General features: G+C 43.1%; 1 protein-coding gene across 6 annotated transcripts in view; it reads right to left on the bottom strand.

Moving 5' to 3' along the window:
- Positions 1 to 18,011, bottom strand: part of CACNA1G (calcium voltage-gated channel subunit alpha1 G) — a 147,118-nt gene that overhangs the window by 5,621 nt on the left and 123,486 nt on the right. For 4 of the 6 annotated variants that reach the window (XM_030962177.1, XM_030962180.1, XM_030962181.1 and 1 more), the window contains exons 27-34: positions 17,844 to 17,953; positions 16,663 to 16,796; positions 15,414 to 15,484; positions 15,066 to 15,144; positions 14,866 to 14,987; positions 14,269 to 14,613; positions 5,408 to 5,597; positions 2,763 to 2,932 (exon numbers count right to left, since the gene is read on the bottom strand). In XM_030962177.1, coding sequence (XP_030818037.1) covers positions 2,763 to 2,932; positions 5,408 to 5,597; positions 14,269 to 14,613; positions 14,866 to 14,987; positions 15,066 to 15,144; positions 15,414 to 15,484; positions 16,663 to 16,796; positions 17,844 to 17,953 — 1,221 coding nt within the window. Of the gene's footprint in view, positions 1 to 2,762; positions 2,933 to 5,407; positions 5,598 to 8,592; positions 8,728 to 11,865; positions 12,007 to 14,268; positions 14,614 to 14,865; positions 14,988 to 15,065; positions 15,145 to 15,413; positions 15,485 to 16,662; positions 16,797 to 17,843; positions 17,954 to 18,011 lie in introns of all 6 variants that reach the window. The other 2 variants (XM_030962183.1, XM_030962179.1) reach the window with 2 other exon arrangements.

The following is an 18,011-nucleotide window of genomic DNA, read 5'->3' as shown; positions in this document are numbered from 1 at the left end:
ATCATTTGAGCCAAATGATCTCTATCCAGCAAAGCCGTCATCAGCTGCAGTGCGTCCATGTGTGCACAGAAACACCATAGTCTATTGCAGCATCTGCACATTGTGCTCCCTTTGTCAATGGGGATAGCTCAGTGAATATTTAATATGGCAAACAATTTCATCCAGTGCTGGTGAATCCTTTCTAGTTAAAATTTCACAGCATAATGCTGGCAACTAATCAGTCAGGAGTGAAGTTATTCTGGTCTCCTCAGCACCAGTAGTTTTAATGAGTATTTGGGAGAAGAAATCATGTTCATATCCTGAAAAGAGACACAGACCACACGGAAGTTGAATACAGAAGCAAAAAGTAATTGTTGTCATTACTTTTGCTTGCACACCAACCTGTGTTGCACACCACGACAGTATTAGTCACCACCAGCTCTTTCTTTCTCTATGATACAGGCATCTGTGGTTGTTGTTAGTAGTAACAGTACAAATGTTTTACTGGTTTTAGTGGTTTGTTTGAAAAATAAAAGGACCCTCTGCCATCTCAGAGGGGTGTACACCTGTAGCAGCCACAGCTTGGCGTGGGCTACACCTTTGATACAGAGTCCTGGAACTACAAAACCAATATAGGTTTAATTTCAGGTAGAATTCCTCTGGAGAAAAGCCTTTGTGCCATGCACTGCCGAGGAGCACAATCCTCAGCGCGAATGTTTTCCCAAAGCATCCGATCCACTCATCTTCCTCTGCAAGTGCATCGCTAATTGTCAAACATTCCGGAGTCTAAACTGGACGTTACTGTGGGGGCTGTGCTTGCTCTCCAGCACTCTGGAGGGAAAGGGAGGTTAAACACACAGGTTTTAATGTTCAGGGAAAGTGCAAGGACCAGGTATGTGATGGACAAGGTTTATCTATTATGGATTCAGGAGAGGAGAGGACATGAGTCGAAAGAAGGAAGAGGAAGAGGAAGAGGAAGAGGAAGAGGAAGAGGAAAAGGAAAAGGAAGGAAAAGGAAAAGGAAAAGGAAAAGGAAAAGGAAAAGGAAAAGGAAAAGGAAAAAAAAAAAGCCAAATCAGAATTGCATGCAGTATATGTAAAGATAAGGATAAATGGGTACTGAAAACTAAACTGCTTTGCCAGTTTGGGCTATTTGATGTGCTAGTGAGATACTAGTGGTAGCAATAAAAAGGAGTCAAGTAGACAGCACTTGAGCAAGCAGAAGTGCTGCGGCTGTAAAGGGAATTTTGCATTTTAAAGGACCAAGTTTCCCAGTGTCTGGCCATCTAGATTGCAATTAACAGTAACAGCAATATCACCAGAAAAACCTCACTGCTCTGATTAGCCAGACTGGGAGCTCCTTGCTGCTCAGGAGCCTGCCCAAGGCAACCCCTCATGGGTTTGCCAATGGACTGTATCTGCTCACTGCCACAAAACTCTTTACTCTCTGACCTGTCACTCCACGAGCATGTTCATGTCACTGCAGGAGCAGGGAGAGGGAGAAAAGGAGGACAATAAATTGACTTAAACTTATGAAAAGGTCTACAAAAGGAAGCCATCAAAGAGGTGAACAAAATTAGACTGGAGAAGATGGCTAACATGGTAATTAATTCTGGCTAGATCGCTTCAAAATGATGGGTCTGTGATTCATTAGAAAGCAAGAGAGAGTGGTTATGAACTGGAATCATGACATCAATTAGTTTGCCTATTAGTGGTGATTGGGATAGCTGGCCAACCCCATGCAAATGAATACATGCAAGGAATTTCTTATGTCAATTTAGTATTACAGACTAATGTAATTGTTAACCTTGGTACTTCACATCCATTTTTAGAGCTTAATGAATCAACTGTCTAATTTGTCAATGTTGATTAAAAGATGAAAGAAATGGGAATATTTTTATACAGGAAAGAAATTGCTTTTGAAAAAATAGAACTGATCCCCTTTGTGTATATAAAATCAGGCATGGAAATACTGAATAAAGCAGAGTTTTTGAATCAGATGTGCTTCTGGTCCTGGTCCAGCTGCACAATCATTGAAATATGCTTAAAAATGTGAGAGTGAAGCACAAGTTTAAGTATTTTACTAAAAAAAGATAAGTCTAAACTTATGCTTCCAATCAACCAGACTGGAATCTTTGATTAGATCCCTTAGATCTTTGATTGAATCAGGATTTAAATCAATGCCAGGCAAAAACCAGAGATAAAACTGGCTGCAAAATAAAACATGTTCTGCTGTGCATAAAGTCAAACTTTTTAAAAGCTCACAGTTGATGAAAAAATATTTTAATTTTCAGTTCTCACTGTAAAACTAGTATGCATCTCATGATGGTTTTACATACTAGATAACCAATTTCCATGAAACACTTCTCTTTCGGAAAACCAGAGGAGTCAGAGGAGGGCTGGCCTGGGATGGAGTCTGCAATCCTTGTGTCCTTTCCAGCACCAAAAAAATCACAGCAGTTAAGAATGAGTTCCTCAACCCCAACAAGCCCCTGAGGAGCATTTGGCTGCATTTATGAAGAGGATTAAAAAAAATAAAGCGCTAACAATGTGGAGAACATTTAGGCATGTTGCCAAAGGACATGATACTCATCATGCACATTCTTTGGAGACTCCTGGATGGCTTTCAGATCAAAAACCACCAACCATTTTGTTATTTCTGTAGGAGAATTACAGTTCTCTGGAGGTTTCTCTGTGAATCCCTCCTTGAATTTAAAGCATGGTTAACCAGGAAATGCATCAATATAAAAGCCCAGCAGGTTTATGATGATAACTCCGCTTACCTGTCTGCGGAGCAGCCTCTCAGCAGAAGGGGAGTGTGGCTGCTGGGAGACCTGGGGCTTGCTCTCCCCCACCAAATGGTTGTGAGCTCTTACATGGTGGAAATGGTCCTTTGGGATTTGCAGAAGGGAGCTGGTGTCTGCCGGCTGCGACTGCACCGATGCCTTTGAACCTTGCAAGGGGGAGAAGAGGCAGAAATGGGACGTGTTCATCCAAGGGTTGTGTCCCAACCTCAGTGACCTCCCAGGGAAAACTGCTCTGCTGCACCTTGGATTGGACAAGCACAGCGAGACCACTGAATTCAGCATTTGGCTCTCCAGAACTGGGAAAAAATCTCCCATCGACTAATAAATTACTCCAGCATTGTCTATTATTTCATTTTTCTTGGCATTTTCCCCTGATACAACTGGGACTAGCTCCTTTTGAGAACAGAAGACAAGGAACTACAAGTTCATCTGAACTGGCAATTCCTGCATCTCTGCTTTTGGGCTAATAACTACGCAGGCAGCCTCACTTCTGAGCACTGCAAACATCTGACTTTGAAAGGCTGAAGGTGTCCCCATGCCTGAACCCACATGGAGACCAACGGCTGGGATCTCCAAATCAGCATGCACACGCTGGAAATGAAGTGAAAGGGAACGGCACCTGGCAGCTCTCAAGGCTGGTTTTACAAAGCCTCCCAGAAGAAGGAAACACATACTCTCCAACCTCTTCCTGACCCTTCATGGTTGCTGGCTACTACTTCTAAAAGGTTTGAAACTCTGTGTGCTCCCCTCACACACAGGCTCAATGTTTTTCAAAACAATTCATTTAATCTGGACCACATCCCAGAGAATCTCATTTGTCCTGGAATCTTTCCCAGAGCAACAGTCCCATTACCAAGGAGTATTCAAACAAATGCCTCCTGCAAGTGCCAGTGTTTCTGACAACAAAACCTTCTCAGCTTGAAATATTGTGGCTTGGTTGTGGTGATTTATTAGAGGTGCCTGGCACCTTTTGCTGTCTTCACTGCACTCTATAATATTACAAACTGTAAACAAGTGGTGGTGACTTCCCCCACCCTGAAAAGCAGTGACATTGTAGGTGGAAGAGGACAGTGATATGTCAGAATGTGGGGACCTTACACACCTCCCAGCACTATGGCCTGCTTAAGACGATTGGAATTTCACCAGCAGGAGAAAAACACAATAGGTTTAATTGCTTATTGTGGTTATAAGACATCAGCTTTACCTCTCCAAAGTATTTCTGATACACCTCAGTGGAACAGTTGTTCCTGTGGATTTACAAGGGTGCAATGCCTGTCCCCAAAAAGCCACGGCTGTCAGATAGGGCTATTCAGGTTCTCCAAACTGAAACTGGGAAGTGAAATTTTGAAAAACAAGGGATTCATAAATTATCCAGTCCCTTGCTGATGAAGTTTTTGTTTAAGACAGTGCAAATACATCCCAATTAAAGATCAACAATGAAACACTGGAAATTCCCTCTGCAGCAAACATGATTCTTTCATATGGCCAGGAATTTCTTGACTGTTACAGAGACCCATAAATTCTAGCTCAACTGAAGGTAATGGGAGATTTGCTATTGCTTTCAATGGGATTTTAGCTGCACCATTAGCATTATGTGTGAACAGGTTCTTCAAAACATTACTCTTGACCTTGAAAATTGTGTATTGTGGCAGAGATTTCTCACAACACCAGATTCATCTTCCTTCCTTGTGCCCGCATATTTTTTTGCTTCTGTTCAACAGTAGCTATTCATCCAAATTCTTATTACTATGCAAATTTCAACATCTTATTTCTAATCTGTTCAAATCTCCTACCATTCTGAACATTGCTGAAATTATGTTTTGCTTAGAGGCTTTCAAATGGCAATGCTTGTAAAAATGTCACTGTCTTATTGGTGACAAATTTCTAAATTGATGGCATGTACAGACAAATTAAAGGTGCCTCCATTCACTTCCCAGCCCCAGGTAACCCCTGGCAGGCAGAAGAACTGGGGGCACAGGGACAAGCTCTGGGAGACAACTGCAAGCACAGGGACAGAGGTGCAGGCAGGGAGAGCCCTCCCTGTACCTAAGAATATCTCTGAATTTAGCTCCAAGATGTATATCCCAACCATGCACACTGGGAAGAACAATTCCACACTCTCTCATTTTCCCATTCATCTCACACCAACATGTCTCTCAATTCAGCACATTTATATCCATTTTACAGGCATTTAGAGACACCTTCTTCCCGTCTTTCACAGATGTTCCCAGACAGAGCTTCTGAACAGGTACTGCTGCAAAAAACAGACAGGAGGAAATATTTCTTTACTGGGATTTCTCCTCTGGGGCCTGGTGGGACAGATGGAGCCCAGGCTGTAGGGACTGTAACCTTAGGCAACCAGGCAGGAGACAATAAGTGTTGAGCCAGGCCACTGTCGCATTGTCAAAAAATCCTGAGGAAAGGAGTTACCTTAAACAGGGCTTTGTAAATTGTGGAGGGTCTTTGGAAGTTGTGGAGAGTCTTTTGACAGCCATTCCACAGGTCTAAACGCACGACTGGAAACCAGTGGCAATTTTCTCCTTCCTGCTGAGGAGCGTGGGAAACCACAACTCTTGCCCTATTGGCAAATCCTACTATTGTCCCAGCTGAGAGAGGTGTACCTGATTGGGACTTGTGATGTGCTGGTTTCCTGTTGCCCAGGGAGGCAGGGCAGGGGCTGGAGTAGGGCGGCTGGAACATGTAGCTGTCATTTGGCAAGGAGTGGGTGCGTCCCACCGAGGGCTTCCTCACACTCAGCAGGTCCTTGCTGGGGGACAGGGTCAGCGTGTCGTCCTTGGAGCGGAGACCAGCCTGAGGGGAAGAAAAATGTGAGGAAGGCAGGTATGGAAGGGTGGGAAAAAGGAGAAGTACCCAGAAACGCGATTGACAGCCATTGCAACCAGGATGGCACGATGGGCATGCACAGGGTGCACAAATGGATCTATCAGGGAGCCATCCCCCTTTGTCGGGGTTGTCAATAAACTCTCACACAATGGACCACAGAAACAGGAAGCCACAACGTAGGAATAAACCATGACTATTTCAGAGATATGCAAAGAAGGCATCATGCCTCAAGGTCAGCAAAGGTCACATGCTTGGCAGAACTTTGACCCTCTCAGCAAGACAGGCTTTTGCAAACGTGAGTAGTTTCCTCTTTTAACAATAAAAGAAAGAAAAACAAACAAAAGAACCCCAATCCAAATGCAAAAACTAGTTTGTAAAAATATTTTCTGTTCTGGCTCACAGCACAATTTTATTGGATTTTCTTCTCACATAATGAATAACTAAACCTATTTTATTGAAAAGGGTATCTAAACCTACTGCTTCAGGGTGAAAGCCATTCTCTAATTAGAAGGGATCTAATGCAAGCAAGGGTTATTGTATATATGTTGACTGTGGAATTTTTACAGCCAAAGAGACTCTTGGAATGGGCAGCCCCAGAGGCAATATTGAGGGGATTCAGCTCTCATTTAATAAGAAAATATCTCCATCCCAGAAATGTTCTTGGGTGTTATTGTCTTGGAGAGTATTAGCAAAAATGGAAGCAAAGTCATCTTCCCAGTGTATTTCTAATGAAACAATTATTTAATTATTAAAATGTCTCAAGTGAAAAACACAGGAATAAGTTTGTGCCACTGTAGTCTAGTACAGTATTTAGCTGATCATTTTTGGAAAACTTTAGATCTTATTTTCTGAAAATTTTTCCCTTCACTCAGTGCATTATAGGTTTTCTAGAATCAACACAGATTTTTTTGATCCCAATTTTATCCTTCAGTCATAAAAACAAAATTTCATGATGGCATTTATTTGCACAAGAAACAGGATGAGATTAAAAGGAATTTGCAAAAAGAATAAAGGAGATCACTGTTTCAAATTTAATGAACAAAACAGGTCTGCACTGCCACACAGCATTTATTTCAGTCCTTGAGAAACTGCTTATTTGGATAGAGCTTGGACACAGACTAGATAAGGGAGACTGCAATCTCCTGATACAGCTTGGAGAAGGAGAGCAAAACCTGTGCTGGTAAAGCTGAGAGTCTGGATTTGGGAACCTCTCTGTCCCTCCCTGCCTTCCCCTTCTACCCACTTCATGCTGCTTTGCTGTCATACTGCTGAGCTTACAGCAGAAAAGGTGACCTGAAACCTGAGATCTCAAACTCAAGACTCATCTGAATCTGAACATGACAACTTGGATTTGAGACCCCATCCAAATCCAACCTCCAGTGAACCGTTGGGTTCGTCTGGATCCAGTATGGGTTATTTCCACTTTTGGATAATCTTGGGGCACATCTCATGACTGAAATTCATGAAAACCATTGAAAATGGCTGCAAAATGATCTTCCCAGGTCAGGCTACAGAGCAGTGGGAGCACATGACTTTTTGGTTCAGTGGTACTTTTGAAAAACATGTTGTTTTGGCTTGACTGAAAATAAAACCCAAGTTTTCCTTGAACCAAAAAAACAAAACAAAACAAAACAAAACAAAACAAAAAAACAAAAAAAGACCAAAAAACAAACCCAAAAACAATACAAAACCAAAAACCAAACCAACCAACCAACCAAACAAAAAAACCCCAATCCAAATATTTTTCAACTAAAGCCACATCTAAATGAAGTGTAAAAATATATTTAGAAGACATTTCAATGCAAGCTTGCAGTCTTTCAGGGGTTTGGGCAACTGTTGCGACCAAGAACATTTTGGTATGGATAAAAATTCACAAAACCCTTTGTTCAACATAGTTTTGCCCTTTTTTTGGAGAGGGGAGGAAAAACATCTCTCCTGGCTGTATCTTTGAGACTTTGCAGTGCTGTCAAACAAGGTTGTCTAATATGATTCAGTTCTAGGAGGGTTTCTCCTCTGTCCAACTCTCCATACTAATTTTGAAACAAAAAGCCTCATACAAGAAGTAAAACGGAGTCTACAAAATCTTTTGCACAGGATGCCATGAAGCATGATGGGAAATATTGTCACGGTTTAAGAAATTTTTCTCAAATAAGTGCTAATTAGGATGACAGTCAACTAATATGGCAGAAAATTTATGAACAACACAAACATCCAAAGGTAGGTACATGAACAACAACAAAGAAAACAAGAATGATCTAAAATTTTGAGAAAGGAGTTATGTCTGTTGTACAGCAGAAAAAAAGCACTTGACTGTTACACAGCTAAAAATGTCTAATGTTTCAAAGAGGAGATGGTGAAGGCAGGGTTCAAAATACTGGTTATGTCAGTAAAAAAAACACTGAATAGTCAATTTTAAAATTTTTTCAGCATAGTGGCTGCTAGAAAGAATTTGCGAAACATGTATCATCTTGGAGAGATCCCCATTTGATATTTGTAAAAGAAGCGGTCTGGCACCAATCATGCAAAAAGCCTTGTGGTGCCTGTGTTCATAATGACAAAAATCCACTCCAAATCGAAGTGTTGGGGCTGACCCTTCAGCAGAGGACATGGGTCATTAGCTCATCACTGATTTGTTTCACATGGGGAGGAAATTTCAACCTTGCTGCTTTTCCAAAGCCTCTTTTTTTTACTACTTATTTTACTTGTAGAAAGTAAATTGTTTATAAGACACCAAAAGAAAAATTGAAATAACCATTCATTCCTCACAAGGAGCCAAGATTGTGGACAAGAGTGACAAAACCCAGGACCTAATGGCATTAAGGACAGCATCCTGTTCAGGGAAGAGGTTGGTGCTATTTGGGAAGGGGTTGGAACTGGAAATGCCATTAGGCAGGTGCAGAGAGATGGGAGCAGTATTTCGAACCCTGTAAACATCAGACTACACAGTGACCAGTGTATGTACATTGCTTTCCAGAGCATTAAGTAAGTGTGTGTTAATGTCATCAGGAAAAGAGTCATCCGTCAGAGCTAAGGACCAGGACTTTTCAGAGAGAATATCTGACGTCAGAGATAGAGCCTCCATCTCAGCTAGAGGGATCTAAAGGGAGAAATGATTAAACATAAGAAACCAGGACACAAATATTTTGGAAAAGAAAATTAAAAAAAGAAAAAGAAAGTATCATAATCTAAATACTTCTAGACACTAAAGCAATATCCCTGCAGTGGGAGAGCTACATCATACACATTGTTACCAGGGACAGAACATTGAAGAAATTAAATATAATGAAGAAATTAAAAAAGGAGTGGGACATTCATACTTTAGTGCTTACCAAGGATCCGGGAGAGGGTTTAAAACCATACACTAATGCTAGCATTGTATTTTGCGGTTCTCCTGTCTACATGAATAAGCAAAAGTAACGCTGCTCTCATAACAGAGAGATTAATCGTCTTGGCTGTGATCAAATACAAGAGGTTTCAAGATCTGATTTCTCTGAAGTTGTTCCTCCCAATAACCATTCTGGTTTCTAAGATAAACTTGTTCAGTCTCCAAAGATTCCCCAACAACAAAACCATATTTTTGGGTGAGGTATGGAGTGTGCCTTTCCCTGTGCCCCAGGGAGGCTGCAGGGACCACTTCCTCCCCCACTCCCCCTTCCCCCCCAAGAGGCAGGTGGGACCATAATTCACTTCCTCACAGATAAAAGGGCACAGGGAGAAACTTAAAATTTTATTTTGGTCAGCAAACACCTTCCTGGTGCTTTCAGCTCATTTTGGCTGGCTATAGAGCCTCCAGTGACATCAATGACTGACCTACTAAAACAGCCAAATGCTTTTTTCAGCCCCTAAATGCCCCTCAGACCTGGTCCCAGCTGTCTCCTCTGGTGCTGAGAAATCCTGACTTGGGAATCAGCTCTACACAGCCACGCTCCTGTTTTCATGCATCTTGCGCAAATGGATCCCCACTGAAGACATTCAATCTATGAATGGCCTTATCAAATCATTGATGAAGCTCTCTCCCTACACACAGAGGTCTTTTTATAAGAAATGTGAAAATGTCACTTCAGATTTTGGAGGAAAAAGAGGGGGAAAAGAGGACAAGCGGCATCTCCCCCAGAGCAGCAGTTCTGCTGCCAGGCACTGTAAGAGGGGGTGTCTGCCCTGCAGCAGGCTCAGTTCTCCCCAGATCCCCTCCCTGGATACAGTGCTTATGACACCAGGAATGGCATTTCACCAGGTAACCTCTAAACCCAGCTCATGCTCACAGGGGCTGCCTGCTCTAGGTAAGTCCCAGGTGCTTCCTTTTCATTTCTCACTGTGCATTTTTTTTGCCATCTTCTGTGCTTGAAAAGTCTTTCAGCAGTAATAAATCTTCCGAGAAAAAACAGAGAGGCCCAGATCTCTTGCATTGAAGTTGTCAAAGGACTGGGTTTTCTCACTCTTAGAAATGGCAGCCACAGGATGGAACAAACCCAACGATGAGTGAGCCTGGAGAGGCTCAAAATTCAGCTGAGATAAGTAAGAGGGACGGACTCCTCTCATCTAACCTCGGCTCTGATACCTCTTCTAGCACACTTATCTGCTGGCAATGGATAAGAGAGATGATTTGGAGCCCCTGATTTAATATGAGGCTCCCCTAAAAGGCATCGCTGTGAAGGCTGCCAGCCTAAGGACAGGAATCCCTAAGTGGGACCCACCAACCAGAGCCAGGAAAAAGCTGTGCAGCAGCATGGTGGACTCCAGCAGCTCCTGCCTGCTGGAACTGCCCTGCTGAGAGCTGCTATTAATCAGGTTGCTTTCAGCAAGTCCCAGCACTGCTCTAAATTCCTGAGTTGCCTTAGAACATGACAAATGGTGTGAACAGACAAGCCAAAATGTAAACAAAACATCACCCCACTTCAGCCTTCCCAAATCCAAAACTGAGTTTGAAGCCGTCAAAACATTTTGTTGGAAACACCTAACTGATTTAGGCCAGTTTTAATTATAGACGGGGGGGGAAAAAGCTTAAATTTTAAAAGAAAAAGCCATTGCAAACTGGAATGCTATATTTTTTCATTACAGAAATGTCAGAACAAACCCATTTTTTTTGCTGCAGCAGCACTTTCTGGTGAAAAATGTTGTGACAAAAAATTTTCAACCAGCTCTCACTGAGTTTCCTACTGACCCTCTGTCTTCCCTGCTAAAGCTACTATCTCTATTCCTCTGGCAATTATTAGAGACAACCACTTCCTATAGCTTAATAGACCCTGGGATGCAATATGGAGCAATCAGAGGGAGACATGTAATCCTGCTATATAAAGATCTGCAGTAGGATTTCATTTTACCTAAGCTTGTTCCTTTCCTCTAATGAACCATCAAAAGTTGGGTAATTTAGAGTGTCAGTGAGCTCATAAACAAGCACACTGATTTAACAAGAAGACTTCTGCTATTTTTAGACGGTGATGGGGGGGAGAAGGGGGAATAGATCAAGAAATATGGAATTTGCTCAATTCCAACTGCAGCAAAAAATAGGTGTGCTTGAATTGTTATCATGGTCACTGCTGTCTTTTAGGGAAAATATTTGCTCTAAAGAACAATGCAGTTTAAAAAGTAGGTATTTTAGTCTAGGAAATAAGTGGACTAATTTTAAACAAGCACTGTCTGCTTGAGAAAGCACTGGAGCACACAGTTACTTCTGTGCATCATTAAGGGCTGCCTCCCCTCCCAAATTCATTGGATCAGAGATGAGGATCTAGTTTACAGTGACCCATTTGCAAGAAGGGTGTTTAGGAAAACCTTTCAAAACTGGATTTTCATGCAGTACAAGTAGGCACAGAACACAGAGATCATTTGATGAAACCAATCAACTCAGGCTCTGCTCTGAGAAAACCTCACACTGCAGGCTCTGCAGACATTCCCTGACATTGCTGTGGAGCCCTGCTTAGGAGCAGGAAGCCAAATGTAAGAACCCCACTGAAGGATGGAGATGGAATTTTGCACATTTCCCATCTAACACCCATGAACTATAAATCCCAATGAAAAAATTCTTACTGTGTTGAAAGGGGAAAGGAAAAGTCTGAGCATGTTCTCTTCCTCTTGCATTGATATACAACATCATATACTCCCACAGAAAAAGCCAAAGTGACTTATGCTTCCCAATACCTGTGACTGCATTACATAAAGAACTTTAACTTGCTATTAAAGGTCTCGGTCAAATTGAGTTTGGATGGAGACTTTGCAGGAAATTAGGAATATTAACCTGGTTCTCAGAGTTGTAATATTCAGGAGCTGGGAGGGCATAATGATGGCACACAGAGCCTGACAGGTTGTCCATCAGCTTCAGCTCTCCTTCCAGAGACTCCTGGATCAGCAGTGATATGGTATCAAACAAGTGCCTTTCCTAGGAAGGGTGGTGTATAGCATGCAGAGAGAGAGAGAGCAAGCCAAAAAGAGAGGAAAAAGGCGAGGGATAGAGACAGAGAGAAAAAAAGGACAGCATATCAAACCCAACAACCAAAATGAGGGAAAAAAAATAGAAGGGGGAAAAAAGGTAGAAACATTCAAGGAGAACAGCAGTAACAGGAACAATGGGACAGGAGAAAAGGAGAGAGAACAGTGCAGTAATATCACGGTGAGCAGAGACAGCTTTCCCAGACATTACAAGAGATGGGGCGACGGCAACTGCCCCAAGACCATGGCTGCTCCCACCCAGAACCCTTCTTGGGGACAATCTCCCTCTCATCAAACATGGCCAGTCATTTCTGGAGGCTGAGCAGCATTTTTCCATTGGTGCTGTCAACTTCAACAGGACTACTTGCTGCAAGACTTCTACACACATGGTCCATGCTTTTGAGCTCCAGGACCTAATACTTGACACCTAAATCCATATCCAGAAGGCACAGAAATCAAAATAACCTGACTGAAGAGAAGCTGAGTGTCCTATCCATGGATGCTGCAACTGAGCATGATGGACACATGTCAGGTCACTAATTCATGTGCCAGACATGGGCTGAGGTGCCCCCAGTGCTCTGGCCAATGTTAAACCAGCCGGCCACAGCACTAGGGTTGTACAGAGCAGGGTCTGGCTTTTGCAGGCAGCAGGGGAGTGATTTCAGGGAGCACCTTCCATGTAGGGAATGCCCAACGCATACAATGAGATGAGGACCACTGCTACAGTCAAACACCACACAGCGCAAAAATCCCAGGAATGAGGCAACCAAAAGAGCATGCTGTCATTGCAGGGTTGTGTCCTGGGAATTGTATTCCTCTGCTGTCAAGCTCAAGCATCAGATTTGTCCTGAAGATTTTGGTTGGGAAAATAAATAGTCGGAATAAGATCTCCTGGAGGTTTTTGAGGCTTCTGTTTGAGGGAAAGAGCAAGAAACACACTTCGAAGGTTATTACTGGAATAAACCCCTTCCCAGGCCGCCTTCAGAGAGGGCACGTTTAACAGACTGCAGAGTGACGGTATCATTCTGACTGATTTGTCTCACAATTTTGCAATTTCTCTTTTTTGCCAGTTTCAGTGCTGGTGCAGGACAACAGGGCTGAAGACAGTTTGCCTGTACTCTGCTCAACACATACAGCACCAGTTGGGATGTGTTGTTTCTTCCTAGAGGACGTAATAAATCTGGATTTCCCCATAGGGCCCTGAACTCCTTTTTCCTGAGCCAAAGAGCAGCTTTGGACTCTATCTCAAACATCAGAGATTCTAATGGCACCAGAAATTTCCAGTAGCTTAGGAACTGAAACAAAGATTAACTGGGGATTTACTCTCTTTCACCCTTGGACTAAAAATCATAAATTAGTTTTTCATGCATTAGAATATGCATTAGTCTACCCCAGGCTGCAGCCAAGACATGCTGTTGTGAAATCATGATGTAATAAAAGTTAATGAGGTCTGCAGAGAATTTAACCCAATCTGCAATCAGCTAAGACTAAAAAAAGGCTGGACTGTATTTCCTGAGTAATTTCAGCTCAGTGACCTCCCAAATAACTTGTCTGGGGCTTGATGTCACCTCTCATTCCTCAAACTGAGTCTTCATCCAAAAACTGTGCTTTAGGGAGACATGGTGCAGCTCATAGCAGCTCCCACATTACACCCATGCTTCTGCGAGTGGGAGTTCTGCCACCAGCTCTGGTAAGCTCAAGTTTGAGTCTCATCTGGATTATTCTATTGTTAAGAGAATCTTTTCTTACAAGCCTGACTGTGGGGATGGATATTAAATTGAGGTTACATAAAACAAATTTAATACTGAAGTAAAGATTAGCAAGTTTTATTCCTCTTTTATGTTGGGGTTCATGGTCTGTATTAGAAAAGCAAACACATTATGCTCATGATTTTGCTATCACAAAGGACCAGTCAAAACTGTGAATTAGAGTAAATTTGGAGCTAGCTCTGAACTCTGTAGCTTGAGCTGACCTCCAGAGTAAATTGCAAAACTCTCTTCCTCCAAACAGATGCATCAAGGTGGACTGGAGATTGCCAGTTGTCTCTTCCCTGCAGCATTGGCTCCCAAACCACAAAAGAGTCAGCAGCAGACAGCAGGGAACACAAACCCAGAACATCTGGTACACACCTCTTTGACTACGAACTCATGCAAGGTCTTCCCCAACAAAAATGCAGGTCAAGCTCTCCTCACCCTCCAACAGAGATTCTCACCATATGATAAGCTATTGAGAGCTGAGAATCCACCTTGATTTGCATGGGATTGGTAAATCCGCTGGGGTTCTCTGGTCTCTCTCCACTGGTGGTGCCTGTCCACGCAAAGATGTTTGAGGGGCTGTGCTGGCCAGTGCTGATGGTCTTCATCTCCATCTCCAGTTCTGCTTCAAGCTCTGCCTCCTCCTTTGCCTCCTTGTTGCTCTCCTCCAAGTGCTTCATGAGCACCGCAATCACCACATTCACCAGGACAAACTGGGCTGTCAGCACAAAGGAGACGAAGTAGATGGGGGAAATGACGGTATTGTAACAGGTGGACTCCTGGTCACAGTCACGCAGTGTGTCCTGGAAACAGTGAAGGAAAGATCATAGAATCAACCAGGCTGGATAAGACCTTGGAGATTGTCAAGTACAACCTATCACCTAACACCAACTTATCAACTAAACAATGACACTAAGAGATGGAGGGATGTGAAGAGATTGCAGCATGAACCACAGTCTGCAATGGGTTGTCCTTTCATGAAGAAAACTGAGAAGATTTGGCAAATTTCACATCTAGAACAGCAATAGACTTGCTGACAAAAACTTAACACTTACCTTCATTATCCCATTCCAGTTGTCTCCTGTGGATACTCGGAATAGGGTCAGGAAGGCCATCCCAAAGTTCCTGAATGTGGCATGCCGTCCCAGCCCCTCGCAGGGGTGTGTGTCATCACACTCTGTAAGACCAAGCACAGCTGTGAGACCCCCCACTCCAACACCATTCCCACCCCTCCCACTGGCACAGGAAGACTCACCAAGGTCTCCAAACAGCTCCACTCCAAGAGCTGCAAATATGAAAAACAACAACATGAAGAGAAGGCCCAGATTTCCCACCTGAAAAGAGAAAAAGAAATGGGGGGAAAAAACACAAAAAAAAGAGAACATTCATTGATTTTTTTTTTGTTCCAGACCTGTTTCTTGCTGTATTCTTTATTCCAAAACTTAAATTGGTTCAGGGCAAAAATGTGGGGACTGTATCTCAGTGCTTCGAGAGGGAAATGTGATTCTCTAATGACAGTAAAGATAAAATTATTAGCATTCCTCTGCAATAGGAAATGAGCTGTGGGCCAGAGGAGCTCTGGCTTGATATGGCAGTGGGTTACCTGTGGTAGCGCTTGCATCACGGTGTCCAGGAGGGCCCTCATCCCCACAGCCATCTTCAGCAACTTCAGCACTGTGGAAAACACATTTGCAGTATGGTAACGGCAGCATTAGCACAGACGCACAAACTCAGTCCTTCTCCCAGGAGCCACAGATTATAGGAAGAGAAACATGAAATCTTGTCAAGTGTTCTCCATTAGCTGCTACAGTCCTTGGCCTTTTTACATCATTCGTTGTTGCCTGGATACTATCAAAATCCCATGAATAGCAGCATCACCTACTCTGAGACTTAGAGAAAGCGTTATCACTCTGCCTGGCTCTTCCTTCCCCACTTTATCTGTGTTGGACTCATCTCCTTCCTCTGGTAATCATGAGCAGTTCCTTTCCCAGCCCTGGGGCTACTTTCCCACTTCCATAAGCTACCCACTTTCGTACATGATTCACTGAGGAATGATTTACACATCTCTTCCAGAAGGCTGCGTTTCCAATTGGAAGCTGGATGTATTTTTAATTCTGAAAGGGATCCAATGCACAGAAAACCCACTTTTCCCCCCTCTTGAGACAGCAGCATTTAATTTCTCCTCCAGCTCCTTCTCTGCTTAGATGAGGGCTGTAATCAAAACAATTCTTCCTCAGAGCACAATACCCTTCAGGAGGGCCTGGAAGTACTTCATTAAGGGCCTGAGCACTCACATTTTACATCTTCAATATTTGGCCTTGACACCTCCCTGTTTTGAAAAATCAACTTCTTCAATTGGTGAAGAAGTTGGCTCCCTGACTTGGGAATGTGTCTGAAGGGACAGATGGATACAGTGTGACAAGGCACGCTTTGTCACCAAGTGGTGTGATGTAAAGCCTCATGGGAATTTAAATTTATTAGATGCTCAGCTTTTAAAGCCAATGTACTCAAGCTTGTATTCTCTAATCCCTGTTAGAGATGACTTTGATTTGACTGGAGCAATTTTCCCAGGTACATCTCTGGGAGTTACTGCCACAGCTACTTCTCCTTAATTTCTAAGCTCTCAGCCTTCAAGATCTCTTAAGGCAGAAACACATGGTCAGTTGGCTCAGCTTTTTGGCTCCTTGCAAGTATTTTCCCCCATTGTTCTTTCATTTGTTTACAGCCTGTGATGCCAGAACTATGCATATCGTGATGGGGATGTGCCCCAGGACTGTTTCTCAATGCTTAACTCTCTCCTGGTGCCAACCACATACCTCAAACACAAGTAAATTCTGCTTTATCCCTCTCACCTCGGGCGATTCTGAGAACTCTCATGATCCGGATAATTGTGGGGTTAATTGGTAGTGAAGCATTCACCTCGATCTCTTCCAAAGTGATGCCCATGATAGACAGCAGCACAATTGCCAGATCTAATTGGTTCCATCTGGAGACAGCAAAAAGTGAAGTTTAACATCTACTAAGAAGCTGGCAATGGGAGGCAGTCTGTTTCACATGGATTCCAGTCATTTCAATGGTTTGAGAACGCAAATGAATCTGCAGTATTTTTCTGAGGGTATTATACAAAAGCAGGGATGTTATGAAATCATTACAACTAATACATCTCATTAGAAAACCAGCCAATTCCAAACATATCCTTGACTGAGGGGAAAGAGGAACAAAAGCTGCGAAGGTTTTTACCCAGAGACTCCAAACCTCAGGAGAGACACTGTGTTGTCTGTCTAGCCACTTCTAGACATGACACTTGTGGACCTCGATGTGAGATCTGCCCCAGAGAGAACAGGACCCTATGTCCAGTCCTTGGAAAAAAAGTTGTGTTGGTGAAAGAAAGGCCCCAAGGATTTGTGCCAGGCTGGAGAAACTGTTAATTCCAGTATGGACACACAAAATGTGGGGATAGGGATGGAACCATCCACTGCTTGCTGAAGGGCTCATGTGAAGGCCTGCTTAGTGCCCTGGTTTTGGTATTAACTTTGAAGAAGACAAAAATGGGAGAAAGATCCACCAAGGACATAAGATTTGTGTTTGTGAAGTAAGAGAGTGAAAATCTAGATGAAGACACGATGTCATCCATTACTTCTCATCTGCATTAAAAAGAGGTCTTTTCTTTCTTTCATGTTCACTCAGGGATAGATTCTTCCTCTTACATAAATTTTGTCACTTCAGCAGGTTCACTTGATTATATGGACATGCAACTGGCATGAGAACTGGCTGCTTGGTGGACATCTGTCCCTCCTTCATCTGCTCCCAAGGGCCAAAATGGTGCAATCCCACTCTTTGGCCTGCACAATTCATCCTCTAGCTTACATCCCATGTCTCCTCCTACCCAGCCTTCAACCAGTCACTCCAAAAAGCCTTCATACATATCAGACTCACAGTATGGCCCAGAGCATGGGAATTCAGGACATGGAATGTGGGCAGCTCTTCGCAGAGCCTGCTGCTCACCTCGTGATCACAATGGATCTTTTGTTACCTGTCTTGGAAGAAGCGGCGAAATCCAAAGGCAATAAGCTTGAAAACAGATTCCATGACAAAGATAACGGTGAAGATGTAATTGCAAATCTTCAGGGCTTCGTCAAGAACCTGGGATATGGACACAGGACTGGGGTTAGATGTTAGTTCTGCAGAGGTGCTTTGCTGC

This window comes from Camarhynchus parvulus, chromosome 18, assembly GCF_901933205.1.
Source record: "Camarhynchus parvulus chromosome 18, STF_HiC, whole genome shotgun sequence".
Lineage (NCBI taxonomy): Eukaryota > Metazoa > Chordata > Aves > Passeriformes > Thraupidae > Camarhynchus > Camarhynchus parvulus.
The sequence above is the reverse complement of the archived record's forward strand: the minus strand, read 5'-3'. Positions and strand labels throughout refer to the sequence as shown.